Below are 18,230 nucleotides of genomic sequence, written 5' to 3'. Positions count from 1 at the left end.
CAGATGTTGATGGCGCCTGTTCATTTTGTTCTTTTTTGTTTTGGTTTTGTTCTGTTTTTCTTAATAGCTCGATTGGAGTATTTTTTTGTATTGTCCGTTTAGTTTATTTTATTGGATTTTGCATTTGTTAATGGTGAAGAATGGGGTTAGGACTTGACAAGCCTAGGCTTCTTCCTATCCCTTTTCGAACGAGTCAAATGTGTATTATATTGAAATTGGCTTTTTATTTTATCTATTTTTATACAGATTTTTTTTGTCCATTTGTTTATTCATTTTCATCTATTTTTAATCGTTCGAAATAAAGAAATAATGTTTTTTTTAAAAGTGTTTTCTTTTTACAGGTTTTAACATCAGTTCTTTTCTGACCAGTAGGACAATGGTTGGCGCTAGCGTTCTGTCTTCGAGCTATCAATCTTCGTAGAAGAAGAAATACATGAGGCACGTGATCTTTGATGGCCAATCAAATTAGTCCAAGCGAACACAGTCCAACATTTGAAAACAGCCAGCTTGTTAGTTCAGTAGATCTCTTCACATTCAACACACTTTAACACTTAACACGATGGAACAATTAAACGAGGAGGATTTTAAAATGTATTTCTACGAGAACAGACTGAAAACGTTCGCGGGATGGCCTTTCGACGAAGACTGTAGCTGCACACCGGAGAACGTGAGTGAACGTTTCAAACGGTTAGCGAGGTCTCACCTGTTAGCGTTCACGAGCTGAAAAAACACCGACAGTCAAATCAGTCAGCTGTTTGTTATTTCATAATAAGTAAAGTCTAGTGTCGCTTTGAAAGCTTCTACATTGAATCATTAAATGTGAAAGTAACATTTCATAGGTAATCATTTGTTTTATATATAATTATAATTATGTTTTTAATGTCATGGTTTAGCTCAGGAGTGTCCAAAGTGCGGCCCGAGGGCCATTTTCGGCCCTTGAGGGGATTTTTTGCGGCCCGTGACTTAAAATGAAGAATCAGAAGATTTTGGCCCGAGGCCTTAATTAAGATTGGCACATTATTTTCTTTTTCTTTTTCATGTTAACAAGGGCTGAACAATAGTCCTAAAATAGAAAATGTTCAGTAACATGTATGTTCTTGTTGTTTTTTTAAATCTACAGGTTTTACTATGTTCCACATTTTTTTTTGTAAACTTAGAAAAAAAAACAAGCGGACTGTTGTTTAACCATTTAATGACCTGAGCTAAATGCAGAAAGCTTTTCCAAAAACATGAACCATGTTACAGGCTTGATTCTGAGAAAAAAACAAATAAAGTAGAATGAAGAAATCAAAGTATTTGATTTCCTTTTATTAAATGGTTTCTTTAGCGAGCCTTTTGATTCTGATCTACAAAGCCTTACTATTTTTAAAACTATATTTTAAAAAAACAAAACCTGTGGCCCGCGAGCGATTCTAACATGACAATTTTGGCCCGCAAGAAAAATAGTTTGGACACCACTGGTTTAGCTAATGTTATGGATGGTTGTGAGAGAATTACGTTAAAGGTTATCTTAATACCTGGAAACTCAGGAACATAAATGTAACCCAGGTATTGCTAGTTTAGATCAAATATATAAACTAAATATTATTATATAATTGCACTGGCAACTGGTTTACTAAATTTCTTTATCTACAATTGTCCTATGTTTTGAAGTATTTTATCCACAATTAGTGTATAATGTTAAAACAAACGTTTCTAAAGGGTCATAAGGCCCAATGTGACATATTCTGGTAGGTCGTTTTGTGTTAAAAGTCCCTTACAGAAAGAGACCTACATTTCAGAACTCAAGACAATCTCTTCATAAAAGTCGAACACCACCATCTGACATATTTAGTTCTGAACATCTTATAACTCTCACTGTAAAGAACATGGTCCAGAAATGTCAGATGGGGTGATTAAAAGGTTTCTTCCTGAAAATGATTATATTATTGACCTGATATAACAATAATTGATAATCATTATTCCTGAATTTACCATAAACTTATCTTGTCCTGTTGAAACTGATCTATATCAGGGTTTGGACTTTTTGCATTGAAGTGTTAAAGTATTTAATCTAAATACTAATCTAAAGTATTTAATAAGTATTTATGGAATAATAAAGCTGTTAATTAATTTTTGGTTACCGTAATTCAAAGTTATCATTTTGATCATAAATACAGGTAGCAAAATGTATTTAAGGAAAGAGAGTACTTTTAATGTGTATGTTTTTACTGTCATCTATCTGTTTCTCCAGATGGCCAAAGCTGGCTTCATCCACACTCCTTCAGAGAACAGCCCAGACATCGCCATGTGTTTCTTCTGCCTCAAAGAGCTGGAGGGCTGGGAGCCAGAGGATGAACCAGAGTAAGAGAACCACATCACTCAACCTGTGGGACAGAAATGCAAATACAAGCAGAGTAGATTTCACATCTTCATTTTTCCTATTGGTTAAATTCCCTTGAGAAATTGTTTGGAAAGGAAACAGATGTAATATTATGCAGCAAAGTAATTGGACAAAAGGCTCACAACATACTTGCCAAGAGTCATGAATCATCTGCTGCGTGTTCACACATTGTTCCTCTGGTGCTTGTAAAATCACTCACCGGGACACCGATGTGACGTCGCCCATCTGTTACTGCAGGGGGGCTTTGGAGTCCTAACGATGACTGTCTCCATGCTGGAAATGCAGTCTCAGCTTAACTTTCAGTCAACCTGGCAACAGGCTAAGAGCAGGAAATGAGGCAGGTTTTAAGCCTCTTTACAAACCGTTACATTGCGCCCACCTGTCAATCAGGTGAGGTACACACCTTATTGTGGGCAACGCTTAGACTTCATCAAATCAAAACAAATGTGTGTCTAGTCTTCAGACTACTCAAAGCAGCTTTTACACCGCATGTCATGTCTACACATTCACACACTGATGGTAGAGGTTGCTATGTAGTGAGACCATGTTGTTGCAGGAGTTGGGGATCGAACCCTTGACCTTCCTCGTCGACTCTACTAGCTGAGACACAGCCACCCCTAATCAGAAGACCTATTTCATTTCTTGAACCAGGCAGTAAACATGTTAATTTTGGCTGCCAAACCTAACAGACAGCCCTTGGGGCCGATAATAATCTGATACTGATCAGCCAATTAGTTTCTTAATGTCTGTAGAGATAGATAGATAGATAAACACATTTACTGCGTTGACCCCTTGCTTGTTATAATCCATATAGTACACTCCGCTGGTGAAAGAAAACTGCTAGTGTAATACAACAACACTCAAATGAAAGGATTTTTTGACCGGTGAATAAATCTAGTTAGATTGGCAAACATTTGGATAAAATTATCCAATACCAACAGTCACCTAATATGCAAACATCGGCCGATATTATTGGCTGGCTGATTAATCGCTCTGGCTCTAGTGAAACATTTTTTTAAACTGGGTGTGTGTGTGTATCTTCTGGTGCTTCTGCAGCCAGCCTCAAGTGGACACTCGACGAACTGCAGGATGTTGCACTTCTGTATTGGCTTTATTTTTCAACACCGGGGGTTTCCACTTGTTGCAGATTTGATTTAAAAGTTTAAAGGAGTATTGAGGGCAGATCTTTGTTACAGCACTGTTTTGTACTTAATGACCAGGAGCTCTTGACCTCCAACATTCATTTAGTAAAGCACTTTTCTGATTGTATGTCTTTTATTTTGTTTGTACAAGAATTCACTTTTTACCTCTGTTTAATATTTGATGATTTTCTACCCTTTTAATACTGTAAAGATTTGATTTACATGTGTCGTCACTGAAATGACACTGCTTGAATTACTGCGTTCTAACCTTGTTGAAAATATAACAGACTTGCTATATTTTTGATCATACAATGTAATATACTATGAAATGACCTAATGGCCACAGTGCTCCAATGAATGATACACAAATGGTAAACTTATTTCACAGTCTGTGTTTGTGCATTCTCACACAGTCTGTGAAGTAAAATATTCATGTTCCCCTAATCACTGTCTTTGTTCTGACACCAGAAAGGAGCACAAATCTCATTCATCGTCGTGCCACTTCATCAGTCTGAAGAAGAAAGTAGAGGAACTGAGTGTGGAGGAATTCTTCAAACTACAGAAGGAGAGGCACAAGTACATGATTGTACGTTCATAAACTCCTTCATTAAATGTGATTAATTACTGACTTGCGAGATTTATAATTTTATCAGCTGATTTGTACAATTAGAGTATAACAAAGTAACTGTCGACTGACTTCTGTGAGCTTTTCTTCTCTGGCATGCCTCTAAAAGAAAATTAATTACACACCCAAGACAAACGTCTACAAAAACTCTTGAGCCTTATTTCTCATCAAGATTTAATTTCCTCCACTCGCAGAACAAATCCTGTAACGAGTCTCTTACCAAGTTTGAGGAGGCCACCAAGCTGAGAAGGGCGGATATCATCAAGACGGCCATGGGGGAAGAGTGACGGGAGCAAACACTGATGAATGAGAGGGGGGGCTGTGGGGAGAGATCGATTGTTGCTGGAAAGCGACTGAACATTTTTTGTGTCCTTCATGTGTCTTCTTTGTGATGCTGTCATCTTATATTTCCTGTTTCTATGTGATGTCTTCTTATTCATTAAACTTGATCTGTTTGCTTACCTCCTTTAATATTTGAGTGTCATTATGGTAGTATTGTGTTTGTGGCTTTCTGCTCTATGTTGTATTGTGATGTATTTGACCACTGGTTAGTAAAGCTAGCTCCAATGACTATTTAAAGAACTTTAGAATCCAATGAATACATTAACAGATAGCAAAAAAAAGATTGAAACAAACATATACTGTAAAACAGCTGAGAAGATGACAAAAAAGGATTAACCACAGAAGAAGAATAACAGGGAGGAGGGTGCATGGAGTTCTGATAACCTTCCAGTCACACTGACAGTTACCCAGTACATTTTCTGTATATTATATATATATACTATAAATAAAACGAAAAGGTAAAAGATACAGGTGCAAATATGACCCCGATCTATGCCAAATCCTCGTAAAGAACGTGAGATCATTGACTTTGAAATATGAGCCAAATGTCTATTACTTTGCTGCTTATAAATCAACCCGATGGACAATGTGTGTGATGTTTATATAATTATCATTCCTGTTCTATGTAGCTCAAACGCAGCTTACATCTCTGTCTTCCCTCTGTCGTGCGTAAACGCGTGCGTCTCCCGCGTAAATCCAAGTCCCTCCCAGAGTGAAGCATTGGCGCTTCACATCAGGCGCAGCTTTCACTGAAGGATAACTCCATCTCTCGTCTCCACGTTTGAGTCACTGCTCCTGATGCAAAGCGTTTGGAGTACTGCAGCGTTATTGTAAATGTGGAGATGTTTTTTCTGCATCTTCTATCGAGCGTAATCGTGTAAAAATACTGGATCAACACTAGAGACCTCCGCGTTACGCACGAGTTAAATCCGTCACCGTTACGCGTGGATTAAACCCACACACCTATGCAGGATGAAGGTAACCTTTGGATGTCTGGTGGTCTCAGCCGGAATCTGCGGCTTGCTTAGTTTCGTCTTGTTGGCTACTTCCCTCGGAACCGAGTATTGGTACATTATAGAGATGAATCATGTGAACACGAGCGACTTAGAGGACATGAGCTCACATTCGGGTCTGTGGAGCATCAATGAAGGTAAACTACATTTCCATCCCTTTCTCCTACTATGTTTTATAGATTTAAACCGCAAATCCAGCTGTTCAGTGATGCAGGGAAAAAAGTCCGTGTAATATTAAGAGTGTTTCTGTCCACGTTTTATTTTAACATCCAGGTGGGATGACGCAGGCAGACTCTATTGACTCCTTCACAGCTGACAACTCCAGGTACTCTGAGACTGAGCTGCACATGCTGTGTAAGTGTTCATCACCCCACACACACACACACACACACTGCTAATCAAGTTTTATTGTCAGCCATAACGCCACAGATGCTGCCTCTGTTTTCCTGTGTCTGTGTGTTAGCAGACATGCACAGAGCCATAGTGGTGCTCCTCCCCCTCAGCCTGGTCCTGCTGCTGTTTGGAGGCATCTGTGGCCTAGTCAGCTCCCTGGCACGGAGCCCCATGCTCCTCGCTGGCACAGCCTCCTACTTCTTCATCTGCAGTGAGTTCAAGTTCACTTTCTTCTCAATTAAAGGGCTGTCACATCATCCACCTGCAGGTATAGGCGCCAGGCTATTTCCCCCCTTATTGTGAGCACATAGATGGCGTCATTCCCTTTGAGGTTATACAAATTGAAAACACTTAGAGAACGTTCCATACACCCGCTATGATTAGCAACTTATCATGATCCATTAAAGGAAACCACAATGACCAGTGGCACTCGTGTTCTGATCAGCAGGTGTAGCAATTATTGCTAACATCTGAGAGGTTCACTTCTGCACATTATGGACAGTGCCATTTCACAAACTCATACATTGGAACAATGGAGAAGATAAGATTGTAACTGTCACAGCAAGTGCAGGTACAGAAGCGTATTTCATTCATGTGGGGAATTTCTTTTTTGCCTGGTTTCTTGTTATTACGAGATAAAGATATCGTTATATATAACTATAACTATTGAGCAGTTTGCTGCTGAAATCTTTTCATTCAAATTGCTTTTAAAGGAACAGGACACCTCATTGTTAGCTGTGCATTGAAAAATACTCCTTTTTAAATGTCAATGCAATTTTCTTAGTCTTCATTATTTTAAAATCTTTTGATTAGTGGTTTTTGTTGTTGTCTTTTTTGGGGGGTAGAAACTGAAAAAGATCTCATTCGAGTATCCAGAGAGATTAACAGATTTGAATTTGGAACCAGTCAGTGCGGTGTTGATAAACTGCCATGCTCTCCATTCATACTAAGGTCATTATCTGATCATATAAACTAAGTAGTAAAAAACACTAGATAGCTGATGGTGGCTTTGATTGAAAATAAAAGTTTTACAGCAGGACAGTGGCAGTAAAGAAAGGCAGTGGTATATTTGAGCAGACAGGAACATTTCATACGCAGGACTAAAAATGTTAATAATAGTTATTGACCTCCTGTGACCGACCAAGAATGATGGGCTGTTAAACGGAGCCATATTGGTGATGTATGCATGACCGAACAGGTGTGTGGGTCTGTGTGTGATGAGCGTCATCCTGTTCTCTGTCAGATGGCTTATGAGAGCTTTTATTAGTCAGAGGGGAGGCACAATATTAGATTCAAATTGCTTTGGAAACAACTGAACCCCAGATTTGCTTTTTTTAAAACCTTTATTCATTCTGTTTTATAACATCCCTACGTTGACAGTATTTGAGTAAGGCCGTTTACAATAAGGCCTTCTGAAAGATGCAGGAACTTAAAGCACAAAGAGATTACAATTCCAGATGGAAAATATGACCAATTTACAGAAAGAGTCCAAGGACTGACTGTGATACAATAAAAGTATGCCTCTCAAAATATATCACAACATTAGTGTCACATATTGTGCAAAATACAATGTACCATGTTTTTGGAAAACTAATGTGTCTTTAGCCCGTCGACAAACTACTATGTGAAAAGTCCTCTCCGACTTTTACCTGCTCCACTTTTCAGAAAATGTGTCCTCAAACAGGCTTTTAGACGATTTTCATTTTGTGACATCACAAAGGGCAGTAACCCCTCCCCCAGGTGGGTGACACTCCCACAGCTAGGTGTTTGTTCTGCCCTCTGAGTCTGCCTTCTCACCGGAAACAAATGGGCATCGTGCGAGAAAGCGCCACCCAAGCCCTTCCAGAGAGGGGGCGTGGTCAGACACAGCTCATTTACATATTTAAAGCTACAGACACAGAAACAGCCTGTTCTAAAACAGGGCTGAAATAGAGGGGTTTATAGACATGATCAAATACAGGATCAGAGTGAATTTAGAACAAGAAACTTCACAGACATGTTTTGGGGAGCTCTGAGACTTATTGTTGAGACTTGTTGAAGAGGAGGATAATATGTGAACTTTAAAGCTGATTAAAGGAGCTTACAGCTTGTTGTCAAACAGACTGTAATAAATATTGATGCCTGTTTATGAAGCCACTGAAGCAAAACAAGAACTGTTGGCTGTTTCTAAACAGATATTCTTTAAATGCCTGAATCCCCTACCACTGGGTATGGTGCCAAACAAATTGATTAACAGCCCACTGAAGAAACAGACTTACATCAACGCAGAGATTCACATTGATCGATATGTTTGACTGTTAAAATAAACCAGGATGTGATATTTAGTCGAGCCACTTTGTTTGAGCACTACCTCTACGACTCGGCGCACCACATACGTGTTCTCCCGTCCTGCAGCACCAGGTAACTGACTCAGAGCTATAGTAACTTCTCACTCTTGAACGGGCTGGAGTTACCCCTCTTTCTCAAGTTTGAGTGACATCTCTGTCTGAAACGGAAAACCCAGAGTTTCCATCATTTCAGGGTTAAACTGACTCAGTGTTTTCAAAAAGCCTGCTTACTGAAACAGGCCTCTGGTCCCACTTGTAGCATCACCAGTTAACTTGGGAGCTCTCCTGAAAAGTCCCCACCCCCCCACCCCCACCCTTTCTCCTCCGACTGAATTAATGAATGAACGAATGTATTTCATTTTCATATCTGGTCATTAACACAAACCATCTCACATGGAATTACTCACACATGTTAGCTGAAAAATCACTCAACTGTTCCAGGATGTCATTTAGCCAACATCACATCAGTACCATTAACATGAGACATTTCCCCAAATAACGACACACAGGATTTCCATCATGGCAACCGCCTCCTCCCTGCCGTAACAGATGGTTGACGTCACTCAGGCTTCGTCCATTACCATTTACAGTACATGGATACAACCAATACCAACACAGCCCCTTCATCACAACGCGCAATACACTGATACAAATGTGACGGGTGTATGTTCCCTATGCTGTTTTGTTCCTTCTCCACTTCCTGTGGATGGCTTCAGTAGAGAGAGGCATTTGGAGTTAGGACTGCTGTGCCTCTCTGCGTGGTTGTGTTTACATTACACTAGCTTTGAGTTGATCTTTGTTTTATCGTTTAGTTTGTCTGTTAATAAATCCATTGGTTTGACTTTGTTAAGGTGCTTAAAGTCTTTTATTGGGTCAGAGTGTGGTTTGTTGTTAGCCCCATAGGGCGTCTTATCACAAACAAAACTAAGTAAATAAATTGGCTACATCTTAGTTCACCACTTCCAAACAGTTTACATATGATCCAGTTCATAAACCGATACATCACGTCATAAATAGTCTGAGACATTTATTTTTTTAGTTATAAGTTATTTTGGTAACACTTTATAATAACCATCATCTATAAAGGGTAAATAGATAATTAACCATTAGTTAATAGTTATTTACTGTTAACAAACAATTAAATGATAGTTAATAATGTTAGCTAATGATTTGTAATGCTATAATTTGTTATGTTAACTGTTTACTGATGCACACATTATAACATTTCATACACTTTAGAAAGTGTTTGTTAATGATGACCAAATGATTTATAAACCTTTAAGAGATGTTTTATAAAACATCTATAAACATTACAGAGACACATGGACCAGATATTTGTTCATGGTTTGTAAATATCTTATAAAGTGTCTATTAGCATTATTTGGATGGTTATTATAAAGTTGGAACTGAAGATTATAATCTATAATCTATCTATATAATATGTTTTAGATAGATAATTAATATTTTATCAATGATTAATAATTGGTTTATAAACCATCTACAATTATTATCTGGATGGTTATTGTAAAGTTGGAACTGATGTTTATAATACTTTGTAAATGGTTAATAAATAATGTGTAGAGCATCTATTCACATTATTTGGATGGTTATTATAAAGTTGGAATTGATGTTTATAAAACGTTAACAATTGCTTTTTACATGGTTTATAAACCATTCATAAACAAAATGTGAATGACTATTATAAAGTTGGAATTGATGTTTATAAAACGTTAACGATTGCTTTTTACATGGTTTATAAACCATTCATAAACAAAATGTGAATGACTATTTTAAAATCGCAACAAATGCTTGTAATATTTATAATGAATGAAATATTAAGTGGTTTATAAAACATCAAGTAAAACACATTTATAAACAGAAAGTCATGGGATTTCAAAAACAATTAACACAACAACTCAAAAATTCCAACTTTATTTTAATGTATGGGGCCAGAGAGACACAAACCGTATGGGGCCAGATGCTTTCAATGATTCGACCCCTACAATTGTCGCTTGCAGCTATATTTGATTTGTATCTATTTACTTCTGTAGCCCTTCTTACGGTTCAGTAATGGTCTAAACAGTATTAGAATTTGATCTTATATGTTGTCATCAATGTGAATGTAGACCAATATCAAAAGAAACTAGATTGTTAAGAGCCAGAGAATTTGAATATCAATAAAGAGAATTTCCACACCAGAATGAAAGTTTGAACCTGTATATTAAATACACAAAATATGGTTCATACATACATAGATAAACAGGTATGACAGATGTGAAAAATAACAAACTAAAACGATAAAGTGCGAACGAAAAGAAAACCCTTTTTGTCCCTTATGACTACGTGCCAGTGTTTGTCATACCACACGATAAGCAAGTAATGTAACTCTGAGGCATTAGGACATTTACGTGCTTAAATATCCCTCCCTGCGCTGGTAACAGTGGAGAGAATGCACTGAAAATAGGCCCCTTTAATCACTATAAACACATAAAACACAATTAAATTGAACAGATATGTCATCATTCAGTTAACAAAACACCATAGTCAGTAACAGTATGGAAACGTAACATTTCCCTTTTAAAACCAAAAGACAAAATCATTATCTTTTCCACAGGCAATAGACTGTATCATGCTAGCTTTATTGAGGCTGATGACCATATTAGCATTTAAATACCACAATCTCACATTAGCTTTGAACAGTTAGCACTTTAACATGGCCATACCCATTAGCGATAATTAGCATAAATACTAACGACTTCAGCGCTAGCCAAACAGGCTACATAAACAACTCACCACTGAAGTGGAATTCACTGCCTTAGCTCAGCGATGACGGTGGATTCAGGCACAGCTCTCCTCAGTATGGGCAATATACATTTAGAATTAGTTCGATTTCATTAAATATTATTTCTCCTCTCACCAAGTGGGTAAATGCAGCTGCTCATGATCATGTTACAGCGGTAAAAGAGCGAACGCGGGAACTAAGGCGTAGCCTGAGCGAAGGCTAGCTGATAGCCGATTGGTCGGCTCACTGACTTATAGAGTTCACCGATTGGCTCATTTACAAACTAATCAAATCACTCGAAGACAACAACAGAAATGTAACCCTTTTTAATTAGTAGTGACTTGATCAGACAGCTAGATATGATAGTATTTGTTGTTTCAATCATCTTCTTTAGGCATAAAATAATTTCTAACTATCTTTCAATAACTTTATATCTTGAGTTACACCTCCACTACATATATGTTATTTAAAAAAATATTTAAAATAAAGGAATGTTTTTAAAATTAAAGTGTCATAGTTAAACCTGGGCTACACTTAGCAATATCATCAAGCAGACATCCTAAAGAAACGTTATCGTGTTTGTTACCCAGCCATTCGTTCCACTCTATCACAATCATGTGATCTCTTAGCAGGTCCGAGGTGCGATTCCCCCTGAGTCTTCCTTCTAGTCAACATTAACTTAAAGGTTTGTAAAATATAGTGTTTTCAATACTGTTATTGGTGTGCAAACAATTAATCTTCTATAGGTCATCTATGAAACATTTAATGGGGCGCACAAAAATGGCGTGGATAATGATTGTAGATGGTTTATAAACCAATTATTAATCATTGATAAAATATTAATTATCTATCTAAAACATATTTATAGATGCTTTACAAAGTATTAATGAGGGATTATAATCTTCAGTTCCAACTTTATCCAAACCATAACCATCCAAATAATGCTAATAGACACTTTATAAGATATTTACAAACCATGAACAAATATCTGGTCCATGTGTCTCTGTAATGTTTATAGATGTTTTATAAAACATCTCTTAAAGGTTTATAAATCATTTGGTCATCATTAACAAACACTTTCTAAAGTGTATGAAATGTTATAATGTGTGCATCAATAAACAGTTAACACAACAAATTATAGCATTACAAATCATTAGCTAACATTATTAACTATCATTTAATTGTTTGTTAACAGTAAATAACTATTAACTAATGGTTAATTAACTATCTATTTACCATTATTTACCCTTTATAGATGATGGTTATTATAAAGTGTTACCGTTATTTTTCTCCTCTTTTCCCAAACTTTTTAGAGATACTCAGAAAAGGCTAAAACATGATCAGAGAGATTTTCTAGTAAAGGGCAAAATCAGGAGCTTGAAATATAAAATAATACAAAGCATTGAAGCCTTTTGGAACTTTTGTAAAAGCTTTGCCCCTTGTCAAGACAAAATCTATCAATGCATTTGTCCATTTTTACATATAATTAGTTTGGGATAAGTCCTTTTTTTTGTGCATTTATCTTAAAAACAAAGGCGTGATATGTTTGTGTCATAATGCTTTTCCTCTCACCTTTTCCTCCACTGAAACTTAAACTTGACTTAATCTGGAATGTAGTTACAGACTGTGCATGTAACACATTAAGCTGTTTATCTGATTTAAAAAGAACAGATAAGTTAATAGAGTTATCGGTGCTTCAAGTTAAACTTGTCCGTCACACACCCGAGTCGTTTCTTCTTCTAGTCATGGGGTTTTGAGTCGGAGCCTCAAGAGTAGTAAATCAAAACTGAATGCTAAAGCTGCTAGTTACAGACATATCAAATCAATCATGCCAACTCAGTTTACTGAGAGAGTTAGATTACTGTTAAAGCTCTTGTGTTTGTGTTGGTATTTGCGAAATACAAGTGTTTGTGTTTATAGTGCTTTAACATCTGGCCGAGCTCTTCTGCTGGATCCTTTGGGTGCTCTCATGGCAGGGCACTATAACCTCCATAAAGAAGACCTTGTGATGGATAAACACTTACTTAATAAGCATCACATGGAAACATGTAAAGTGGACTGAAGACTTAAATTAGATTGGACAGTTGTCTTGTGAACTGTCTTGTTTACTGCCTGGCTTTTAAAATATCTCGCCCTTCCCAGCCTCCAACACAGACATCCTTCCCTCTTTTTGGTGTCTGTTGTTGTCACAAAGCGGCTTTGGTGTTGAAAAATGAAGGCAATGCAGATTTGGATGAAGCCCCAGAAGTCACACACACACTCGAAATTAAATTGAATTAGCAGAAAGACGTTTCCAGCTTTGTTCAAAAACACTATTTTGGTCTGATTAGCTCATGTCTTTTATCAGTAAACAGCTGTACAGGGGGAGATTTTGACTTCATTAAGGGTAAGAGTTATTCATAATAAGGCTTGGTCTAGCTGTTTGTCAAGAGGCTGAAAACTCACTTCAGCTCCAGCTGGTGTTAGGTTGACCGAAAGTTATGCTGAGTCAGTATTTTCTACATGGTGTCTGCCATTGACGGGCTTCAAACCCCCCTTTCAATAACCATGGAGACTTTCTCCATGATTATATCCAGTCGGTCCGCCAATTTTGGTTTAACTTCCTCTTTTTTATTAGATCCCAGAGCAGGCATTTTTAATTAGTGTTTAGTGGGTATTTTCTAAGGGCATGTTGAGTCAGCGTTTATTGTTTTAACAAACCCAAACACACACAAACAGGAAATTGTACCTTCATAAGAGAAGTGAGAGGACGAGAAAAAAACATCATTACAACCCAAGGTGTCTGTTTATGCTGTGTGTGCGTGCGCGTGTGTGTGTGTGTGTGCTTAATTGGAACTGATCATTAGAATTCTTTCTTAATTGCTTTATTTCTTGTTGTAATGTTGAAACTTCTCCAGAGCAATCATTAAAAGAGTCTGAGTGAATGTGTTTCTGCGCTCCCTGCAGAGTCTTTCCATTACTTCCTGCTTACTTCAATAACAGTTTGATTTGGTTTCATCGGAAATGAGAACTTTTAAAAAGTGCTTCTGTGTTTAAAACCGATTAACAAAGGAAGCGGAAGTACGTTTTCTGATGACGTTATTGTCTACCTTAGAAGTCGTCTCTGTTATGTTTGCTGTTTGCATTGCAGCTCATGAGCATCTGTTTTGACCAATGAAGTTACAGCATGACATGAACGGGGTTCAAAACCTTTTACAGCCAAAAAATATAATTAAAAATACGTTTAGGTCTATGAAGGGTTTAAAAAAATAGAAGATTTGAGCTAAATGCTAACTTCTGCATGCTAACATTCTGATGTTTAACTTTTTCATCTCGCTACTATGTTAACTTACTGAACAGTTTAGTACGTCAAACAAGGTTCATGGGAATGTCATTTGTTTAACATATATTTAATCATTCTGAACAAATGGACAAATTAAATGTTTGACCTGTAAACTGTAACAATGGAAACACTCAAAGACTCCTAGGGGGAACATTAATGTCAGCCCCCAAATTTCATTGTCATCTTATGCAATAGTTATACACTTAGACAATACTTTGACATCATACTCAAAAGTAGAAAAATTAACAATTTTGATATTAAATATGGTGAAGCTAGAGAGAAAAAGTCATCACAGTGTATCAAGCCAATCCATTTTTTCTTGAGTTTTGATTTAAACCACCAAATTATCAAGATACCTTTCTTATGACCTGATAGTGGCAACACATTCAAGAAGCTGCTGGGAGTTTTTGATATTTTTTTCGCTCCAAAAAAAACTGCATTTGGGGTGGCAGCAGTATAGCTGTAGGGACTTGGGTTGGGAACTAAAGGGTCACCGGTTCAAGTTCCGTTGGTGACCAAAGTATAGAAGTTGGCTGGGTTGCTGAAGAGGTTCCAGGTCACTTCCCGAGTACTGCCGAGGTGTCATTGAGCAAGGCATGCATGTGTGTTATTTGGGCCTTTGTGTGTGAGAAGTAAATCTCTTAATCTAGAAATGTCCCTCTGGGATTAATAAAGTATGTAAAAAAAAAAGTATATATTTTTTAAATAAACAGGTTCTTTATTTAATTAGCAAAATTGAAATCCAGTACCCATTGTAGTAGTAGTAATATTAGTAGTAGTTGCAGCTGTTAGTCTGTGTTTCTCTTTGTGCATCTCTGCTTCTCTTCGCTTCATTAGCATCACATGCAGCTACCTCATCTCTCTCTCTCTCTCTGAGCTCGTAGCACCTCGGGGTGTAATTGCAATAAAGCGATTATTAGTCCCGCCCTGGGTTGCCTCCGCGCTCCACTTGCATCCCCTTCAAACCAGTAGCAAGCCGCCAGAATTAAAAGGGTTTCCAATAGCAACACTGTGTGAGAACTTGCGGGGAGTGTGTCTGTTTGTGTGTGCCTTTGCCTAGTCTCTGATGATGGGATTGTTGTGTAAGAAGACAGCAAATGTCATTGCTGTCTCTCAATATGAGACTTTGAGAATCTAACAGCTTGATGTTATTGTTTGGTTCAGTTGATGAGCTTTCTGTGGAGCTCTGACTGATACTAATTTCTACTTTGTAATTGCTTTGAAAAATCCTTAAAGTCCTGAATGTTTTATTCTTAATAAACAGGGTTTTGTCAGATTTTGTGTCCCTAAGGTGGCCAAACTTGTGCGGGGGTGGCTGACAGCAGGGTGTGCAGAAACATGTTCAAATATCACTTATTAAAATGTCTGTCTTCAAGAATCACATCTACTTCAACAGCTAACTTTAAAATGTCATGTAATTGTTAAATTCCTCTGTGTATGTCATTTCATTTGAGAAGCGTGGCAACATATACACTTTCCTTGTTCATATCTTTCAGAATTAAAGGACCAGTATGTAAGATATTTACTGAATTAAATCATAAAATGACCTTATCATCATGCTATGTTGTAGTGCTGGTTTCTCTGACAACAGTGCAGCAGCCAGTATGTCCTCCTTCTAAGTTTGTATTCCGGTCCTGGAATGGTCTGTATTTGTTTTGACCAGAGAAGGTAGGCGGCACATCAACAAAGCCGTTTTGGACACCCCTCGGTTTGCAGGATATGAGACCAGTTATCACAGCAAACCCACAGGTGTTGGTTCAGATATAACTAAATCTACCTGACCTAAAAAGCCTCATCTCTTTCTAATAAGCTCCACATCCTGAAATTTAGTAAATCGAAATGATAAATATTGGAGATGCTTTTGGAAAAGTGGAAATAGGTTAGAAGGCAGAAAAGTTTCAAGACCGATGCAGAACTGGCTAAACACTGAAGCTTCAGAATCATGGCATACCTACTTGCACATCGACTCAAGGGAGGAGGGGGCAGGTGGGAGACAGCTTACTCCAGAGTTTTGAATTTGGAATGCAGGACCCATTTCAGGACCCTCTCGCCGATTCTCCTCCCCTCTGCAAATCCACATAGCACTGCAGGAGCTGCATTCCTCAATGGAGCAGTCAACTATGGCATTTTATACCTTTTTATAGACCCAAATGAGTTATTCCAAAGATACTTCTGAGGAAAAAGATGACTTGAGCATGAGAAAAATGTATTTGACTATTGTGTTCTGTCCATTCTTTACACAGTCTAAGGGACAACATAAATGGTCTAATCGGCCTTCCCATTAACAGATTACCTTGAAACAGTACACAACCTGTAATATTTTTGTCTTTACAATGATTCCCTTCAGGTCTTCTGACCCTGTGTGGAGTGAGTCTCTACATCTTCTACTCACACCAGGCCCTGGAAGAGACAGAGAGGCAGGTGGGTCCGGAAGGTCTGGCCCACATTCACACCTCCTTCGGCTGGTCTCTAGGTCTGGCCTGGCTCTCCTACAGCCTGGAGCTGCTCGCCGGCGTGCTGCTGCTCTCGGCTGCACGGATGGCCAAGCTGCAGCACAGCAGTCCAACCGTGGCCTGACGCGAGCCAACAGCAAGGATCCAACATGAGGAGGACTGAAGTACTGAACTGTGTGGTGTTCTGCCTTAGGAAATGGTGAACATGAAGAAAAAATTACAAATCTCTAAGGTTGTACTAAAGATGTCTCTTAACATTTGGACTGAATTAGTGATTTATTTTAAATGAAGCGGATGATAACACTTGAACAGTTAGGTTTGACCAAGTACGCCCTCTTGTGGTGGGAATTGGAGTTGCTCCTAATTTTGACTCTGTGCATCTTAAATTATAACCTGTAAAGTTTGTCGTATTGAATCTGTGCCAAAATATTTGTCATGCTTACATTTTCAGCAGTCCTGATCGTCCTGATGTGTGAATGCAACATGATGTGTTAATGGGCCTGAGAAGGTTCTTTTAATTCTCTTATCTTTGTTGCTGTCTGTCTTATTCTCAACGCTTATTTTTGTGTAACAAATGTATTCTACTCTTGTTGTTGTTGTTGTTGTTGTTGTTGTTTTTTGCCACAAATACGATCTGATGTCTCTGGAAGCCCATTTCCGACAGTTAAAAAAATAAAAAGAGAGATAATAAAGTCATAATTATGAGATAAAAAGTTGAAATTAGGAGATAATAAAGTCATAATTAGGAGATAATAGTCATAATTAGGAGATTTTTTTAACTGGCAGAAATGGGATTCTATAGATGTCTAATAGAAGTTGGTTAGTAAATATTATTCAATTTTTTTTTTTTTAAGCATGTCAACATGGGTCCTTTGTTAAATCAGTTTTCCTCTGGAGTCCAACTTTATCTGGCAGTTTTCCACAGTGGAGAGAAAGAAGCTATTCATTACTTTGATGTCTCCTTTTTTTATTGTTTGAATATCGCAACATTTCCCCAAAAAAAAGAAAGCACAAAGTTGACACACTGACAGAAAAGTATTTGCACAGTTTAAAGTAGCAGCTCTTTGACAGGGAGATTTGTTTTGAAGGTCAAAAGGCGGTTTGAATACTCGACTTCTGGGTGGGAGGTAACCATCTACACAATACTAGATTCAGGCAACTGTCAACCAGAGTGAAAGACTCCTCAAAGGCATTCCCATGGCAATCTAAACATCCTGTGCACACAGTAGATAAGAAGTGAGTGTGTGATGCTGCAGTAAACAAGCTCTGCTCACTGCAGATACACGCTATAGGAAAAAGCATCTGCAGGAAACTCAGTATTTATGTTGGTCAATAGATGAAGTTCATATATCTCCAGTATGTGCTTCATGAAAAAAAAAACTTTATTTCTAGCCTTGAGTTGTGTCCTTTTTTTAAATAGTTTGTGGAAAAATTTCAGGAATTTAAAC

At 37.7% G+C, this 18,230-nt stretch overlaps 2 protein-coding genes across 3 annotated transcripts; both read left to right on the top strand.

The window, feature by feature from the left end:
- The first annotated feature begins 465 nt into the window (after window positions 1-465).
- Window positions 466-4,611, top strand: birc5a (baculoviral IAP repeat containing 5a). The gene is made up of 4 exons (XM_020648171.3): window positions 466-667; window positions 2,234-2,343; window positions 3,994-4,111; window positions 4,345-4,611. The coding sequence occupies exons 1-4, from the start codon at window positions 560-562 to the stop codon at window positions 4,435-4,437; spliced, it is 429 nt and encodes a 142-aa protein (XP_020503827.1). The 5' UTR covers window positions 466-559; the 3' UTR covers window positions 4,438-4,611.
- A 569-nt stretch (window positions 4,612-5,180) lies between these two features.
- On the top strand, window positions 5,181-17,893 carry tmem235b (transmembrane protein 235b). Of its 2 annotated transcripts, none has more exons than XM_065949470.1 (4): window positions 5,181-5,642; window positions 5,779-5,859; window positions 5,969-6,109; window positions 16,677-17,893. In XM_065949470.1, exons 1-4 carry the CDS (start codon window positions 5,465-5,467, stop codon window positions 16,904-16,906), a joined length of 630 nt encoding a protein of 209 aa, XP_065805542.1. In that variant the 5' UTR covers window positions 5,181-5,464; the 3' UTR covers window positions 16,907-17,893. The 2 variants fall into 2 exon arrangements, with proteins under 2 accessions (XP_065805542.1, XP_020503816.1); XM_020648160.3 differs by having other exon boundaries at window positions 5,183-5,642; window positions 5,972-6,109.
- Window positions 17,894-18,230: the final 337 nt, after the last annotated feature.

The sequence above is a fragment of the Labrus bergylta genome, chromosome 21 (assembly GCF_963930695.1).
Source record: "Labrus bergylta chromosome 21, fLabBer1.1, whole genome shotgun sequence".
Lineage (NCBI taxonomy): Eukaryota > Metazoa > Chordata > Actinopteri > Labriformes > Labridae > Labrus > Labrus bergylta.
The sequence above is the reverse complement of the archived record's forward strand: the minus strand, read 5'-3'. Positions and strand labels throughout refer to the sequence as shown.